At 39.9% G+C, this 18,956-nt stretch overlaps 1 protein-coding gene across 1 annotated transcript in view; it reads left to right on the forward strand.

The window, feature by feature from the left end:
* Positions 1 to 203: 203 nt before the first annotated feature.
* LONP2 (lon peptidase 2, peroxisomal) overlaps positions 204 to 18,956 on the forward strand; it is a 99,648-nt gene continuing 80,895 nt past the window's right edge. The window contains exons 1-5 of the mRNA XM_032611791.1: positions 204 to 551; positions 8,080 to 8,314; positions 11,527 to 11,658; positions 13,343 to 13,465; positions 16,022 to 16,185. Of these exons, the coding sequence (XP_032467682.1) occupies positions 319 to 551; positions 8,080 to 8,314; positions 11,527 to 11,658; positions 13,343 to 13,465; positions 16,022 to 16,185 (887 nt within the window). The 5' untranslated portion in view covers positions 204 to 318. The remainder of the gene's footprint in view (positions 552 to 8,079; positions 8,315 to 11,526; positions 11,659 to 13,342; positions 13,466 to 16,021; positions 16,186 to 18,956) is intronic.

Consider the following 18,956-nt stretch of genomic DNA (forward strand, 5'->3'; position numbering starts at 1 on the left):
ATTCGAATAGAAAGGTGCAAACATTTCAGGTGGACACAATTTACATGGGATCATCCTTGGGCATACAGCTCTGCTCTGTGGGAGCCTCTGCAGAAAGCGGAGTAGCGGGGCCGGGAGGCAGGGGTCGCGCCGGCGAGTGGAGTGCGCATCTCTTCGCGTGTGTACGGCGCGGGGCGGCGGCAGAGCCCGGGGGCCGGCGGGAGCGCGGAGCCGGAAGCGGCGGCGGGCGGGGGTGTGAGGGCTGGTAGTTGCCTTGTAGGCCTCGCTAAGCCGGCTGTTGGGCTCCCTGGGACTCTCCCGGCGCGGAGGGCCGTCGCCATGTCATCCCTGAGCCCCATCCAGATCCCCAGCCGCCTCCCGCTTCTGCTCACGCACGAGGGCGTGCTGCTGCCGGGCTCCACCATGCGCACCAGCGTGGACTCGGCCCGCAACCTGCAGCTGGTGCGGAGCCGCCTGCTCAAGGGCACGTCGCTGCAGAGCACCATCCTGGGCGTCATCCCCAACACTCCCGACCCGGCCAGCGACGCGCAGGACCTGCCGCCGCTGCACAGGTAGGCCGGGCGGCTCAGCGGCAGCGGCGGCGGGGCGGCCTCCTCCCGAGACCCGGCCCGGCCTCGGGGCGTGGGGCTCGGGGGGCCCCGCGGCGGTGTTCCGCCTCTTCAGACGACTCACGCGCCAGACGGGGGTGACAGAGGAATGCCTCGTGACCGTTAAATGAGATGACTCATGGAGTCGTGAAAGCTGCACGATTAGCTGCTCAGCATCTGATGTGAATTTCCTTTCCCGCCCCCCGGGTCTTCAGACTCCTAGGCCGGTGCTCTTAAACTTCCAGGCCCCCCTCTTTCTTTTCCTTTCTCTCTTCCCTTCCCCCACCCCCGTCTTCCTTCTTTAACTTCTTTCCCACCTCTTTTGTCCTCTTAACGGAGATACTTTGCTGCTTCACGTTTTCTCTTTTCCTGTCCCATCCTAAATTGCACCATTTCCTTATTAATTTGGGGGTGCCTGTCTAGCACACTCCCTGCCTCCCCCGCCCCCTGCCATCTCTCTTCCTCTCACTGCTTCTGTTTTCCTTCCTAAAGGGCCTTCCCTGTTCACATTGTCACTTGTCTCCCTTTCTAGAACTTTCCTATCTTCTCATCTCTTCTCATATCGTAACGTTTCTTAGGCCCCAAGCTTACCACTGGATTCCGCTACACCGTGGCCCTAGTTGTCTTACTTTGGGTGACAGATTGAACCTGTGCTTATTTCTTTCTTCACCTGTAATTTGGAAACTAGCAGCATCCGTCTTTTACGTGTGTTATGAAAATGAAGTGAAATCACGTGCGTGTGGTCTGTTCTGCACCAGGCTGGATAAATGGTTGCACTGTCCAGTACTGTAGCCACTAGCTACAGAGCACATGAAATGTGGCTTGTCCAAATTGAGATGGTAGTATTAGAGTGACCAGTTGTCCCGGTTTGCCAGGGACTGTCCTGGTTTCAGCCCTGAAAGTCCTATATCCCAGGAAAACCCTTAGTTCCAGACAAACCAGGGTGGTTGCTCACCCTAAATGTGCTATAAGTGTACACTACACACTAGATTTTGAAAATTTAGTATGAAAAATGTTGTTGATAAATTTTATGTAGATTAAATGTCGGAATTTAGTAAAATATTAGCATTTTTCACTTGTCTTATTTTCTAATGTGGCTACTAAAATTACATATGTGGTTCACGTTATATTTCTACCAGACAGCGCTGGTCTGTAGTATGCTCTCAACAAATGCCATTATCTTCAAGCCTCCCAAGCCCCTGCCTATAACTCTTCTTGAGGTATTTTCAACTTAGAGCCCCTCCCTTGTTCACCTACAGTTATCCTTTTTTAAAATTAGGTGTAGCCTGACTCTCAGTGGTTTTGGGGAGAGTTAGGAATGTCTTATTTTTGTCCAAAATCTTGTGATTATATACTCTTCCTTTTAAGGGAGAGTCCATAGCTTTGTTAAAATTCTCAAAGGAGATTTGGTTCTCCTCCCCTCCCCTTACAGAACAAAACCAAACCAAAAAAACCATAGCAGTCCATTGGTGGTCCACATTGCAAAAGCCTCGCTTTTCTCAAACATGGAAAGCATTTTGGTTTCCATCTGATATACTTTGTTTCTTGCTTGAGTGAAATTGGGTACTTTTCAAGTTTCAGTAAACTGTGGTAAATTGTGTTGGATTTTGGTTTCCCTACATATGACCCCACTCCTTTAGCCTTTGTTTATTTCTCCCCTAATTTTTTGCTTTCTGTGCCCAGGTACTTAGTTGCCTGTTGAGGCAAGAGTGCTCATGATAAGCTGTTTTGTTTTAGTTCTGCTGATTACCCATGGGTACACTGTGAATTTCGAAAGTAGATTAGTCGTTTCAGGTTTGAGTGACTATTTGTTGGTATGATTCTGGCAAGATTTTGGAGGGTTTTTAATTTCTTTTATGTAAATTCCTCCAAACCAACTAAATTTTTCTGCTTGGAAGTAATCACTAATATCAGATGATGGGTAATCTGGTCCTTGCTGTTCATGTTGCTGCCTTTGTTTTAAATGAATAGCAGTGTTAAAATTTAATCATTTAAGTTAGAAAACATACATAGAAAATTCTTCATAGAACTTCAGCATTATAAGGACCCACCAGACCATCTCGTTATCCTAGAAATATTATTTGCTACTTGAAAAGTCTGTAGAAAGTTTGCATTGCATTCCTTAGTATTAGGTTCCAATGTCTTTTTTCTCTAATATCACCTTTAAATGCTCTTACTTTAAAAAGTTAAAAGAGCTTTTTTAAAGTAACCATTTTATTTTATTTTGGCCCACACCCCCTTGCAGTGGAAGTCTTAACCACTGGACCACCAGGGAAGTCCCTAAAAGAGCTTTAATAGTACAAGTACTGCGTTGTCTATAGTGTTATTTCTGTTGCGATACGCAAATCTGTCCTTCCCCAGTTACCTGCTTTTCCAGGTGGTAGTAGGACCTCAGAGGGACGGTGAGGGCTCTCTTTCTGTCCCTAGTTTCCTTTAGACCATCCGGGTGACAATGCCTCAGTCTTCAGGGAGCAGCAGAAGTAATTTGTTCCCCTGGGTTCTTTGTCATACAAAGTGGCAGGGCCAGGTGTTGACTTACCTGAACCACTTCCTTTACCGTTTTGAACAGCACAGTCCCTGCCTGCACGTCAGTGTGCAGGCATGTCGCCTAACACAGGAAGAGCTTTGGATAATATCCCCACAGTCTAGAATTTGGTTCCCATGCCACCTCAGGCCACCCTGCTTCACTGGACTGTCTTTTTAGTGGCTCCTCAGTGACCCATTGTTTTCTTAGTGCAAATGGATAATTAGCATTCCTTGTGCACTGTCCTTTCATGCATTTCAAGATTGCCCTGCAGTCTTCGTCTTCTCCCAGCCTTCCATTCTTCAGGGCACCTGCCTTCATTTCCTCATGGTGCTGAATGCTCAGTCTCTCTTCATTTTCTGTGTACTTCATCTCTAGGACCCCAAATTAGTTTCATTGGCATTTGTCTGACAAAAAAATGAATGATTTATATAGAGCCGATACACAGTTTCATAATTTGCCAAGCCTCTATCCATGTGTTGCTGTTATTTGTATCTATTAGCACTCTTCAGCATTCAAGAAATCTGATAACACTGATTTTAAAATTTAATCTTTTATATTAGCAAGTATGTAATGAATAGCTCTACTTAGATGTTCCTAAGTCTGCATTTACTCTTTTTTTTTTTTTTTTTTGGTGGTATGCGGGCCTCTCACTGTTGTGGCCTCTCCCGTTGCGGAGGACGCTCAGGCTCAGCGGCCATGGCTCATGGGCCAAACCGCTCCGCGGCATGTGGGATCTTCCCGGACTGGGGCACGAATCTGTGTCCCCTGCATCGGGAGGCGGACTCTCAACCACTGCGCCACCAGGGAAGCCCTGCATTTACGCTTTTTAAGGAAGGTCTGTCTGCAAGTTGCGTTTCTTAAATTCAGAAATGAACTTTCAAGAAAGGAGTGAAAATCAAAAATCCTGTAGTCACAGAAGCCTCATCTCTGGTAGAATTTGGGACTATCCTAATAGACTCTTTCCTTGTTTCTAAATCTTTATTAACAATGATGATAAATTTTGCTCAAAATCATCAGATATTCAGGAAGATAAGTTGGGTGACACCAAGTCAAAACCAAAAAGATGTTTCAGTGGTCCTTTCCCAGAAGTGTGTAACTTTTGCTTCCAGAGCTTTGGTGGAAATACTTCTCTTCCTTAAGTGTTGTTAAGATGTAAACATTAGATATTAAATAATAACTGTGCCTTGCAGTATATCAGCTATTTAGAAGCTATGTTAATAGTGTTTATTTTTATACTTCTTATAAGTACAAATTCATATTGTCCATTGTGGTGGGAAAAGAGTATAATTTGTCATAAAACCTAATTCAGCTCCCCTATTGCTATTTAATATCCTTGTAATCATGGATAACCAACCTGTTTACCCGTTTTGAATCTGAATTACTCATTTTTAATAAAGTGCTACCTTCCTCACAGAGGTGAAAGGTGGTGTGTAATGAAATAATACCTATGAAAGCCTTTTGTAAACTGCAAAGCAATAACCCTGTATGTTAATGGTTTTACCATTGCCCACATGGGTAGTTTTAAGTGTAGATTTCACAAATGGAGGTTGGGGGAAGGAGTGGGAAGACCCCATATTCTTTCTTTTAATATGGGCAGAACTGAAGTAGCATTATTTGGAAAAAAGATTTGGAAGATTAAGGATTCCAAGGAAAATGGAGGGCTTTAAAGTAAAGAAAAAACGAAAGAAAAGAAAAAAGCAAGTGGTTGGGGCTTCCCTGGTGGCACAGTGGTTAAGAGTCTGCCTGCAGATGGAGGGGACATGGGTTCGTGCCCTGGTCCGGGAAGATCCCATATGCCATGGAGTGGCTGGGCCCGTGAGCCATGGGAGCTGAGCCTGCGCGTCCAGAGCCTGTGCTCCGCAACAGGAGAGGCCAGAACAGTGAGAGGCCTGCTTACCGCAAAAAAAAAAAAAAAAAAAAAAAAAAAAAGCAAGTGGTTGGCAAATAGACCACAGCTGTCCTCATCTTGGAAAACTGCTTTTTTCAGTAGTGCTGCTTTTAGATTTTCCCACCACTGTAGTTTGATGGTTCTCAAAAACTTACATTATCTAAGTCAGTTTCCAAATTATACAGATCTTATCCATTGTTGTCAGACTTTAGGTTAAAATAATATTTTACAACTCTGAGAGTAGTTCTCAGGAATTTCAGAAATTCTTTGAACTGTAAAATACCACAATAACTAAGGTGTAGATTTACAGAGCTACAACCTAAATGGAAAAAGCATTCCACATTTGTGTACTAATAAATGTGGATCTGTTGCAAAATCAAATTGTTGCTTTTGGTCATGCCTAATAAAGTGTATAGTAATAGAAGAACTAGAATATTTTGAAAGATGACTGAGTTGATATAAAGCCTGTGTATCATGTGGATCATAGTTATAAGGAAAGTATTAGATTAATTGAATATTTTGTTTACCTATTTTTATATGTAAAACCTAGAGCCCAACATGCAATGCAACTTGTCTAAAATAACATTAAACGTCGTCTTTCTTTCCAGAGCTTTTACCCCAAATGTCTTTCACTAGGTAGTTTGCTTCTAGCCATCTAATTATTTCACACATCATTGTTTTTTTCTTTAAAAAGAGTACATTCTTTTTATGTACCCTTTTATTTTTTTAGGTATGTTGTCAACTGTAAGTGATTTAAAGCAAGAAATAATTAACATATTTAAAACATATATATATATATTTATATATATATTTTTTTTCCGGTACGCGGCCCTCTCACTGTTGTGGCCTTTCCCGTTGCGGAGCACAGGCTTCGGACGTGCAGGCTTAGCGGCCATGGCTCATGGGCCCAGCCGCTCCGCCGCATATGGGATCTTCCCGGACCAGGGCACGAACCTGTGTCCCCTGCATCGGCAGGCGGACTCTCAACTACTGCGCCACCAGGGAAGCCCTATATATTTTTTTTTTATTAGGAGGAAAAGCATAGTATAAATCCAACTTAATCTCTTTCCAGTTTGGAACATCTTCCTTTCACAATTAGGAAAACTATTTTATTTGCTTTGTTAGAAAACTCACTTTTAGTCTTGCCTTTAATCAATGACATACCCCAAATAATTAAATTTGTTTCCTAATCTGGAAGTTTGGATTTGTCTCATCTCTCTGGTTTCTCCTTGGCTTCTGGTTTGTAAACCCCTTAGACCAGGAACCTGGTTTCTTGTCTGTTAATGTTTCTTGTATATAGAACTGTAAACTCTTCCTGCATTGTGTAAGCATTGGTGGTTGTCATCTGCAGTGAATTATAGTCTTCGTTGGTCTCTAATCAGTTTAGGTATGGCTAACTCTTTCAGGCAGTCGGAGTTGGTTTTAAGGGAATGGGAGATAGAACCTACTGTTTGATTAGTGACTGAAGAAAAGCAGCCACAACACAAATAACTCAATAGATGATTGCCAGATCGTTTCAGGTTTTTAAAGTACATGATGTTTTTTCTCTCCACCAAATTATCTTCCTGATTTTTTGGTTTAAGTTCTTGTTTAAATCGAGTTTTATCCCCTATCCACGTGATATGCCTGGAAGGGTGTTAAGGAAGTTATATGCATAGCTCAGAATAAACTGAGTGGTGGTGGGGAGCTGAAGGTACAGATAATCTACAGAATGAATCATTTACGAGGAACTAATCAAGAATTAACTGCATATAGAAGTGAGCAAGCTCACTAAAATATGCACATACTGTCTGTGCCATCAGTATGTTTGAGCCGGGTAAGTGTAGTATTCCAATGTCACCATGGTCCCAGGGTGTTGAGAGCTCTGGTCGCTTTGATTTTAGTTTCTTTTCTGAAATTACAAGCTTTCCTATGCCTGAGGGGAGAAACTATAATGGTAATTTGGGATCTGGAAGTGTCCTCTGAACATTGATCTTTCTGTTTCGTATAACTTCAGCTTAGTTTGGATGAAGCTTTCTTTCTGTGAATTAGTTTATATGTGACTTGGTCAGAATTGCATGATATGGAGCTAAGACTTAAAGTATAACTTTTTCAGCTCGTGTTAGGTGAGGTGATTACCACTTAAACAGAACTAGGTTGACGTCTTCCTGAGATGTATGTAGGTCTGTGACTAACTCTCCTCAGTCCATGAAAGTGTGGCCTCTGATATTTAGCCCCAGATTGAGAAATTCAAAATTTGAGGACATACGTGTTAATTCCCAGATCTGATGACAGTTTTATAGATTGATTATGTAAAAAACCTGGCTTGGTGTTAGTAGCAAAACTGGTATCAGAAGGGGATTTCTTAGATTGGTTTACATCATGCTGTTTAAATCTGTCTAAAATGCTCATATATATTCTGGTGTAAGATTGCCTCATTCCCAGCTGGCAAAATTAATTTAAGCTATATAAATCTCAACTGCGTTTACTCATGTTTTTATGCTTAAATAATCCAGATGTTTAGGAATTTCTACCTAATTTTTGAATGGCTAATTAGAATGAGATGGCCCCATATCAGATAAAAGACCGTGTACTGGATGCTAAATTAAATAGAGAAATAATTCATTTGCACTTTAGACATTCTTTGTTTTTTAAGGAATTTCTCAGAAAAGGCAACCCTTTTGAGGTTTCTTTTTTTTTTAGCATCTTTATTGAAGTATAATTGCTTTACAATGTTGTGTTAGTTTCTGCTGTACAACAAAGTGAATCAGCTATATGTATACACATATCCCCATATCCCCTCCCTCTTGTGTCTCCCTCCCACCCTCCCTATCCCACCCTCCCTATCCCACCCCTTTAGGTGGTCACAAAGCACCGAGCTGATCTCCCTGCGCTGTGCCGCTGCTTCCCGCTAGCTGTCTATTTTACATTTGGTAGTGTATATATGTCCATGACACTCTCTCACTTCATCCCAGCTTACCCTTCCCCCTCCCTGTGTCCTCAAGTCTATTCTCTACGTCTGCGTCTTTATTCTTGAGGTGAGTTTCTCTTCTACCATATTGAGCATTTGTAATACTGACGTTCTGTGTGTTTTTCAGGATTGGGACAGCTGCACTGGCGGTCCAGGTTGTGGGCAGTAACTGGCCTAAGCCCCACTATACTTTGCTGATTACGGGCCTGTGCCGCTTCCAGATCGTACAGGTCATAAAAGAGAAGCCATATCCTGTTGCCAAAGTGGAACAGCTGGACTGGCTGGAGGAGTTTCCCAACACCTGTAAGACTAGGGAGGAGCTAGGAGAACTATCGGAACAGTTTTACAAATATGCAGTACAAGTGAGTTGCTTTTAGTTTTTCCTTAAAACCCTTTTCGGTTTCTTTGTTGCCCTAAGATGTGATGAATTTGTTGAGTGGTGAAGTTTTCGGGCAGTATACGTTTAAATGATTTCTCAATATATTATAGTACATTGATTTCAAACTGCTTTTGTGTGGGATTGTACCTAAATCATTCTAGGACATACTAGCCAACCCTTCCTAAACTTTTTCCAAAGAGTATTTCTAGAGTTTTTCTTATAATTTTCAGTGTCTCCAAACCAGGTAGTTATTAAACCTAAATAATCTTAAACATTAAAATACTGTACAGAAGCTATTTGTCACTAGACTATCTAGGCATCAAATTATATGTTATGTTGGTTCAGAAGTCAGGATCACACTGTGAGTGGTATGGAAGATTAAGCCCATGGTTTCAAGTATGGCTGAAACCTTGATCCTCTAGAATTCTGGGAGGGAAGCACACATTAGGCGTGCATAGGCAGGTGTTCATAGCCTATGGTATTTGTACCTGATGTGGAATCTGAAGCTACATATTGCTAGTGTGGTGAACAACAATAGAAAAATAGAAAATTTGGCTCTACAGCTGCTGTGGGGGCTGAAAGAGACTTCAGTTTGAGAACCAGAGTAAGTGAATGTGCTGTTCAGGAGTGAAGAAGATAGAGGGGAAAATAGAATTTGTCTTCCTTTTCCTGAGTAATCCTCCCTGAGTCTCTGTTCTTATGTTGGACATAGCTTTATAGCTTCTTTCTGTTGTTCTTTATTTCTCTCCACTATCAATCAACAACAAAAATTTAAATATGTAAAGATTCTATAATGACATTAAAGGGATTTTTAGAGAGAAACATTACCACTATCTACTGCCATCATGCATCCAATTTTATTTTTGCTTGTCTTCTTGTCTTGGTTCCTATTCAGTCTTATGTTTTGTTTTCTTATCTATATCTAACTTTAGATTATGTTAACTTAATCTAACAGTATTAAGTATTTTTATGAATTCCATTGAGTTGGGATATCATAATTTTATCATTTCTCTTCTTAGATATCAGGATTGTTTCCAGCTAATGCTTTTCTTCCATCCCCTCTACATCTTCTTCTACAGCCCTCAGCAGTAGACTTCTTCAGGAGCTTTCTGATTCCTTCTAGCTGCTTCTCTTTGTCACCTACCTATTCATTAATCCTTTCTAAATAAGCTTTGGGTATGCCTTTCCCCTGAGTAGAAGACTTTAACGGCTCTAGGATAAAGTTCACATTTCTTGGTATAACGTTAAGGCCCTTCGCAACTCTAGTTACTTCCATTTATACCCAGAGTTCTAGCCACACTGCATGTCAGAGAGCTTCACATCTTGTTATTTCATGTCTCTGTGATTTTACCTTCTGTTCTGTCTGCTAGGAGTGCTTCTCCTTCTCTGAATTTTCAGACTTGACTTATGCTTTCCCAACTCCTATAGGCTGTTAGTGCTCCTTTGCATGCGTATCCACAATCGCTTAAACATCTCTTTCAATATAATGCTTATCACGCTGTATTGAAATTTGTCTTGTAGGTCTCTTTTCCCTACCAAACTTGAATTCATCCCTGCTTTAACCATGTTATACTGAGCACTTTATTGTGTCTGACAGATAGTTTGTACTCAATAAGTACTTGGAGAATGAGTTTTAACTTTTATTTTCTTAGAATGACTTCCTAGGAGAAAGAGTTTTCAAATTTTATTATCTACTTCTCCCACCTGGACAGCATCATCATAATTATGCTTTAATTCTTTTGACTCTAGGCAGGTAACAGATAGGTTCCAAAGTTACAGTGCTTTTAGAGAGGTTTGCTTATTTCTGGCATATGAAATCTCATTAGAGTGACAGTATGAGGATTTGGTACATCATCTGTGTTGGTCAGTATGGTGTTAAGTTAGTTTTGCTGTGTTAAGTACTCCAAAATCTCAGTCACATAGCATGACAAAGGTGTATTTCTCACTCACACTTCATGCCCCAAACCAGCGAGTGTGGTGATCTAGCAATTAGAGTCACCTCGGGACCCCGGTGGGTTGGAGATTCATTTCAAAACGTGCTTCTGTTATTGCTGAGGAAGGAAAAGGAAATGTGGCAGAGCTCTCAATGGCTTTTGATGCTTCTGCCCAGAAGGAACTGTCACTTCCCCTCATGTTTCATGGTTCAAGGCAGGACCCATAGCCATGTACATCTGTATTCAAAGGTAAGAAAGAGCAGCCCTACCATGAGGTGAAAAGGAAAGGGAAACTTTGTCAGTAGCCCCAGTGACTATCACAGTTACTGAAAGGTTGCCTTGAGCTTAATCTGTCTTAACTCCAGGCTATACCCTGGAAGTTGTTTTTTAAAAAATCATTCAGTCAGTGCTCAGATTCTAGTTAATCCAGTGTTCTTCTGAAAAACAGTATTTCAGCTACTGATTGGTTAATATAATAGCGTCAACCATGTTAAATTTCCAGAATTTGATAATTACACTGATTGTGTAAGCGAATGCCTTGGTTCTTAAGAACAAGAGTCATGATGTCTGTGATTTACTCTAAAACATTCAGCAGTAATAGTGTGTGTGTGTGTGTGTGTGTGTGTGTGTGTGTGTGTGTATGTGTGTGGAGAGTTGGGGAGAGAAAGCAGATGTAACAAAATGTTAACAATTGGTGAATTTAGGGGAAGGATATTAGGGGAAGGAGTTTCTTGTACTGTTGCAATTTTTCTATAAATTTTAATTTTTTTCCAAAGTAAAATAAAATCACAAATTTACAAAGCCTTTTATAAACATTAGTATTATCCACTTTTTTTTTTTTTGGCAGTACGCGAGCCTCTTACTGTTGTGGCCTCTCCCATTGCGGAGCACAGGCTCCGGACGCGCAGGCTCAGCGGCCATGGCTCACGGGCCCAGCCGCTCCGCGGCATGTGGGATCTTCCCGGACCGGGGCACGAACCCGTGTCCCCTGCATCGGCAGGCGGACTCTCAACCACTGCGCCACCAGGGAAGCCCTTATCCACTTTCTGAGCCATTTTTGCTTTTCATTCTGATTCACATTTTAGAAGTACTTCTCTTTTCCTCTGAGTCCTGTAAAAATGCCTGGACTCTAATAATCAGTGATTTTTCAGAAACAAAGACTTTCTCTGAGGCCAAAACATTAAACCTCTATGACAATTTGAGTTTTTAAATTCACAAATAATGCCATATTTCATTAAAAAGACTTTTTTTTCCCTTGTAGTTGGTTGAAATGTTGGATATGTCTGTCCCCGCAGTTGCTAAACTGAGACGTCTTTTAGACAGTCTTCCGAGGGAAGCTTTACCAGACATTCTGACATCAATTATCCGAACAAGCAACAAAGAGAAGCTCCAGGTAACAGTGTTCCACTCTGGAATGCCACGTTGCTTTGTCACTTCCTATTGAGATCTAGATAGTGAGTAAGTTTTGACTTTCAGGTAAGATACTGGAGACTCAGAAGTAGTTAAGATGCTTTTACGAGGCTTAAGTTGACTTTTACAGTGATTGCTTTACATTTTTGTATACTTAGGCAGTTCTTGTATTTGCATTATCAGTACTGGTAGTCTGTCAATTTGTGGAAAAAGTTAAAGCTAGAATAATAAAAAAGGTAAATATTTAATTTAACTTAAATATATAAATATGCTTTGTCTCACTACTTTTTTTTTTTTTTTTTTTTTTTACGGTACGCGGACCTCTCACTGTTGTGGCCTCTCCCGTTGCAGAGTACAGGCTCCAGACGCGCAGGCTCAGCGGCCATGGCTCACGGGCCTAGCCGCTCTGCGGCATGTGGGATCCTCCCAGACTGGGGCACAAACCCGTGTCCCCTGCATCGGCAGGCGGACTTTCAACCACTGTGCCACCAGGGAAGCCCATGTCTCACTACTTTTAAAAGTGTGGAGCCATGACCTTTCCCTTGTGTATAGGCCTGCTTCTTTAGAATTCTTCAGGTTTCTTATGTTAACCACCCCTATGATGCGATATTTATGATTTTTTATGATTTTCAGTTTTTGTTTATTTAAAGTGAAATGAGTTTCAAAGATACTTGAAAAATAATCCAAATGTGGACTCTTAGATTTGAATGTCTTTCCTGCAAACTATAAAAGTTTTCTTGCACATTTATTTTTGTAGTACTTTTAAGCAGTCTGCTTTATTGAATCTTCCTAGAACATTAAAGTTAGTTTTCATTGAAACAACCCTCCTTATTTATTAAATAAATCCCCAGTTTATTTAATACTTTAGTCTAACAATTATACTAGCAAGTGCAACTAATGCAGACAGGCTGGGTTTAAACACAAGAATTCGGTTCAGCTGGTAGGAGCAGAGAAGGCAGGAGCTCTAGAGAGTGACCTGGCTGTAGGCTTAGCAAGGGTGTTTCACTGAAGGACCAGAGAGTAGTATTAGTCACTCAGACAAATCGTTAGTGGAGGTTGGTTAAAAGTGCTCCTAGTCTCTTGTGTATGTAAAAATTTAATATTTTGAACCTAAAGTTTGTATAGACCTAATATGTAGACTGGGCTTTAAGAGAATAATTCCCAGAAAGAGTTGACATAAAATGTGTTTTGTTCTTGCTCTTGGAACAATACATAAGGCTTCATCTTTAAATGGAAACTCAAGGTATTTTTATTCTTGTTTTTTTTTTTTTTTTCCTTTTTTTTATGCGGTACGCGGGCCTCTCACTGCTGTGGCCTCTCCCATTGAGGAGCACAGGCTCCGGACACGCAGGCTCAGCGGCCATGGCTCACGGGCCCAGCTGCTCTGCAGCATGTGGGATCTTCCCGGACCAGGGCACGAACCTGTTTCCCCTGCATCGGCAGGCGGACTCTCAACCACTGTGCCACCAGGGAAGCCCTATTCTTGTTTTTTTTAGGATTCTGATATTTGTGTCAGATTACCTTGCTGATAATTTGGTTGTGTTAGCCATAGTGTAGCTGTGAATATTGATAGAATTGTCTTTTCTACTCAATTTAAGTCCTGAGTCTTGACTGCCTTGTTTTTGGAGCATGTGTTTCTGAGAGAGAGATGCTATACATTTCCTCAGATTTTAGATGCTGTGAGTCTGGAGGAACGGTTCAAGATGACCATACCACTGCTTGTCAGACAAATCGAAGGCCTGAAATTGCTTCAGAAAACCAGAAAACACAAGCAAGATGATGATAAGCGGGTAAATGCTTCTTTTAATCCATTTCTTCAGGTTCCTAGTTGTTTTTGTGTGATGTGAGATTCAGGGTTTTTTTTTTTTTGAAGAAAAAAAATGGGGGAATAAATAAAGAAAGGAGTAAGAAGAAACAAGTTCATTGTCTCTTACACTCAAGTTACTGATACAATTTTGAATTTTAGTTTGTTTCCCCCCGCTACTTCTCCTTGTCTGGATCTTTTTTTTTTTTTCCTTTTAAGCATGTAGACATTTTCTCATTTTTTGTTTTTGTTTTGGTAATTATTGAAAGGGATAGTTTACTAAGCCATTTTTCTTTCTGCCAAACATCGTGTGATGTTTTCAGTATTTTAAAAACTGGCAAATAACCACGATGAGTGTCTTTGAGTATGACTTTTTTTCATTGTATACAGTATTAAGAACATACCACAGAATTGTTTCCTAAAGGGATTGTGTCGGTGTGTTGTGCCATAATTTGGCTTTCTTAAAAATTTAATTGTTTTTACTTTTTAAAGTTTTTTGGCTGACTTTTTTGCATTAACTTATAAAAGTTTCAATTTTCATATACAAACTGTTAGTCTTTTCCCTTCTTCTAAGCTTAGAGTCCTCTATCCTCCCGGGATTTGATAATATCCACTTTCCTTTTAGTTTTCCTTTTGTTGATTTTTAAAAAGTATTTAACTTTTTAACCTATATGTATTTTCTTTTGCCCTGTTAATAAGGTAAAGATAGCAGTTATATTTGTTCCCTTTTTATTTGACCTAACACCATTATCAAATAATCCTTCACTTCTCTATAGATTTGTGCATTTGTATGGATGATGCGATCTGTCTGAAGACTACTTTGAGCTGTTGGTTTTACTGCTATTATGTGTGGGCAGAGTTAGGATCAGGAAAACATATTTGATGTGGACAAGAGTGAAAATGATGGTTCTAAGAAAGCTGTTGGAGAACCAGAAGGCTGTTGGAGATTCAGTGGAAGGTTGAGAATAATCTTACAGATTTGATGGTCATCAGCACAGAAGCGTTCCTCCATTGAAGAGAAGACATTGTGGAGACAGAAGAGCAGACGTGAAGGATTCCTCCCTGGTGGGACTAAAGAAGGAGCAGGAAAGTAGGCTGAGAATGAGAGAGATGGGAGTAGCTCATCTGGTGGTTGGTGTTCTAGAATACCATGCCATTGAAAGCAAACACCAGAAATCTGAATTATTTCTGGCTTGAGATCAGATCAACTCAGTTATTTATTTTGTGCAAAAGGACAAGCCAGTACACACTCTGCATTGGGAGACAGAAAACTTACAGCTTGATAGCAACTAATATTACCATTGCTTAAAAAGAAAGTTGCTCCAGAAAATTATCAAACAAGCAACTGTTACTTGAAAATGTAGGAATCAGAGGACAATTTTTGGAGTTTGCCTAAAACTGTCTCCTTGCCTATTCCCCAAAGAGTTCAAAGTTCTCTTTTAGCGGCTGGGGAAAAATTGCAAAAAACAGTACTTTTGTCTCAGCAATGAAATAATTGATGTGCTTTTAAAAAATCTCACTTAAATATTTTATTTTTAGTTTTTCATACTTTAAAATATTTTATTAATTTTGTCTGCCAATGACTTATGTGAGAATAAAAGTATGTATTTAATATTTCTGTTTTTATAAAATAACTTTTTTTTTACTGTTTTATGTTTTTAACTTTATATATTTGAATATATTAAATAGGTAATTTCATAGGTTAAAAAATAAATTCCAAGACATTTAAATTAAATACCAGTATACCATTTTGCTCCAGTAATGGCTAGAGTTGATTCATGATATTAATAAGTTGAGAATTTCAAAAGAGCAGGTAGTTTTAAAATATGATAGAGAGTCATGGAGAAAGAGAACTTAAATAAGACCATTTGACTTGGCAAAGGAGAATGTTGTTGGATTTCAAAGAACAATTTCAGCACAATGGAGACAAAAGCCAAAGTACAAAGTACAAATTACTAAGTAATTGGTAGGAAAGGGGAAGTGGTGGTTAAAGCCTCTTGTTGGAAAAGCAGAATATCACAAGGGAATTAAATAATGTATAACTGGAAGGGACCATAGGTAAGATAAAATATTTTGAAAGGAGGAGGACTTTTCTGTCTGTTGACGACAAACAGAATAGAAGCAATGGTGGAAAGATTAAAGATGTTAGAGAGAAACTTTGTAGTGTAGGGGGCAAAATGGAATTTATTCAGTTGCCAAATGGTTAAGTGGTCATAAGTTTATCAAGAAAATAGTGGCTGCAGTAGTAGCTCAAGAAAAGACAATTCTTAGATGTTTTAATTATTTCTAGTAGCCAGTTCCTTGCATTTTTTTTTTTTGTCTCATGCTGGTAGTGTTAGCATATATGGAAGAATCATGTCCACCTTATCTTGGTCTGCTTTTTAAATCCTGCTCCCTCCATATGTGCATGTGCATCCTACTTTTTCTGAACTTTAGTTCCTAAAGATTTAGACTCTAGCCATAAAAATGTATATGTCTAGCTCGATACTTCATTTCCAATTTATTTTGACATGTGGTTTTACTTCTCTACTTTATGCTTTAGGTTATAGCAATACGCCCTATCAGGAGGATTACACACATCCCAGGTACTTTAGAAGATGAGGATGAGGATGAAGACAATGATGACATTGTCATGCTAGAGAAAAAAATACGAACATCCAGTATGCCAGACCAGGCCCACAAAGTCTGCGTCAAAGAGATAAAAAGGTAAATTGTAGAAGCTGTTCGTTCACTAGTATTTTCATTTTGCTTATTAACGTTAAAAATTGTTGCTTATGGAAATGAATCTGCTACTTTGCATTACAAAGCTGAGTCATTTGTTTCATATTCTTTGATCTTTCTCCTTTTCTTATGTTTAGTATAGTCATGGACCGCTCTATTCATCTTACCTTTCCGTTGTCAACTGTTATATTTCTTATCGTTATGGCTTTCCTAATTCTCAGGTTATAGCTGTGATCTGTGGAGTGCTTTTTCCTCTTCATTCCTCCACCAGAATCTGATTCTCAAAATGTTCTTAATACTCCTGAATCAACACCACTTTCACTAGTCTTTTCCTCAAATGCTGAGTATAAATGATACAACTCTTCCACCTACTGTATGCTATCAAACATGATCACTATTGCAAGTGCCTTTTCATAGTCTTTTTTTTTAATCTTTATTGGAGTATAATTGCTTCACAATACTGTGTTAGTTTCTGTTGTACAACAAAGTGAATCAGCCAGATGCATACACAAGTCCCCACATCACCTCCCTCTTGAGCCCCCCTCCCATCCTCCCTATCCCACCCCTCTAGGTCGTCACAAAGCACCAAGCTGATCTCCCTGTGCTATGATGCTGCTTCCCACTAGCCAACTGTTTTACATTTGGTAGTGTATATATGTCGATGCTACTCTCACTTCACCCCAGGTTCCCTCTCCCACCCTGTGTCCTCAGGTCCATTCTCTATGTCTACCCCTTTATTCCTGCCCTGCAACTAGGCTCATCAATACCATTTTTAAAGATTTCATATATATGCGTTAGCATAAGGTATTTGTTTTTCTCTTTCTGACTTATTTCACTCCGTATGATAGACGCTAGGTCCATCCACCTCAGTACAAATAACTCAATTTTATTGTTTCATTATATGGCTGAGTAATATTCCATTGTATATATGTGCCACATCTTCTTTATCCATTCATCTGTCGATGGACATTTAGGTCGGTTCCATGTCCTGGCTATTGTAAATAGTGCTGCAGTGAATGTTGTGGTACATGTGTCTTTTTGAGTTATGGTTTTCTCAGGGTATATGTCCAGTAGTGGGATTGCTGGGTCATATGGTAGTTCTATTTTTAGTTTTTTAAGGAACCTCCATACTGTTTTCCATAGTGGTTGTATCAATTTACACTCCCACCAACAGTGCAGAAGGGTTCCCTTTTCACCACACCCTTTCCAGCATTTATTGTTTCTGGATTTTTTGATGATGGCCGTTCTTGCTGGTGTGAGGTGACACCTCATTGTAGTTTCGATTTGCATTTCTCTAATAATTAGTGATGTTGAGCATCTTTTCAGGTGCCTCTTGGCCATCTGTGTCTTCTTTGGTAAAATGTCTATTTAGGTCTTCTGCCCAGTTTTTAACTGGATTGTTTGTTTTTTTGATATTGAGCTCCATGAGCTGTTTGTAGATTTTGGAGATTAATCCTCTGTCTGTTTCATTTGGAAATATTTTCTCCCATTCTGAGGGTTGTCTTTTTGTCTTGTTTATGGTTTCCTCTGCTGTGCAAAAGCTTTTAAGTTTATGTCCCATTTGTTTATTTCTGTTTTTATTTCTGTTACTCTAGGAGGTGAGTCAAAAAAGATCTTGCTGTGGTTTATGTCGAAGAGTGTTTTTCCTGTTTTCGTCTAAGAGTTTTATAGTGTCTGGTCTTACATTTAAGTCTTTAATCCATTTGGAGTATATTTTTGTGTATGGTGTTAGATAGTATTCCTTTTCACAGTCTTAAGACCATATTTTGGGTTTCCCTGGTGGCGCAGTGGTTAAGAATACACCTGCCAATGCAGGGGACACAGGTCCGAGCCCTGGTCTGGGAAGATCCCACATGCCACGGAGCAACTAAGCCCGTGCGCCACAACTACTGAGCCTGTGCTCTAGAGTCTGTGAGCCACAACTGCCAAAGCCCGTGCGCCTAGAGCCTGTGCTCCGCAACAAGAGAAGCCACCACAGTGAGAAGCGCACACACCGCACCATAACAAAGAGTAGCCCCGGCTCGCCACAACTAGAGAAAGCCCACACGCAGCAATGAAGGCCCAACACAGCCAAAAAAAAAAAGACCATATTTTGCTTAGAAATAATGTTTATTCAGTTACTGTTTTCTTCCTTAGATTATAAACTCTAGAGGGTAGGGACTGTCACTTTCTCTTTGTACAAGATAAAGTACAGGGGAACCTTGATGACAGGATAGGGTACATGGATTGATTACATTTTCTGGATAATCTCAGGGTTAAATAGAAAACCCATTTTTCCTTTCCAAACTTGTAACGTTGTAACTATATTGCATTTTCTTTTATGAGTGAATTGTAATCAACCTAACTGATTGCTCGGTAACTGAAGGTTTGACTTCTGAGGTTCACAGTTAAGAATATAAATGTTGTTGAAGCTTATTTTATATTGACTCTGATATTAGTTAATAAATGCGGAACATCTGTTGTGTGCAGAACACCTTATTACGCACTGCATATATTTTGGAAGTTGCATTTTTTATTAAATATCTGGTGAGCTGACTTCATCTCTGATACAAAACAATATGTAATTATTGTATTATGCATGATTAGGCACTTAAGTAAATCATGGGTAAGTGTGACTTAGACCCTCCCTGTGAGATACTGATACTGATAAGGCCATATTTCAAGGATAGAATCACGTATAGTGTTCCCCACCAGTTTGCAAGTATCTGTTTAAAACAAAATAATCATTTCATTAACTAGATTTTTAAAACTTTTTT

The sequence above is a fragment of the Phocoena sinus genome, chromosome 19 (genome assembly GCF_008692025.1).
Source record: "Phocoena sinus isolate mPhoSin1 chromosome 19, mPhoSin1.pri, whole genome shotgun sequence".
NCBI lineage: Eukaryota > Metazoa > Chordata > Mammalia > Artiodactyla > Phocoenidae > Phocoena > Phocoena sinus.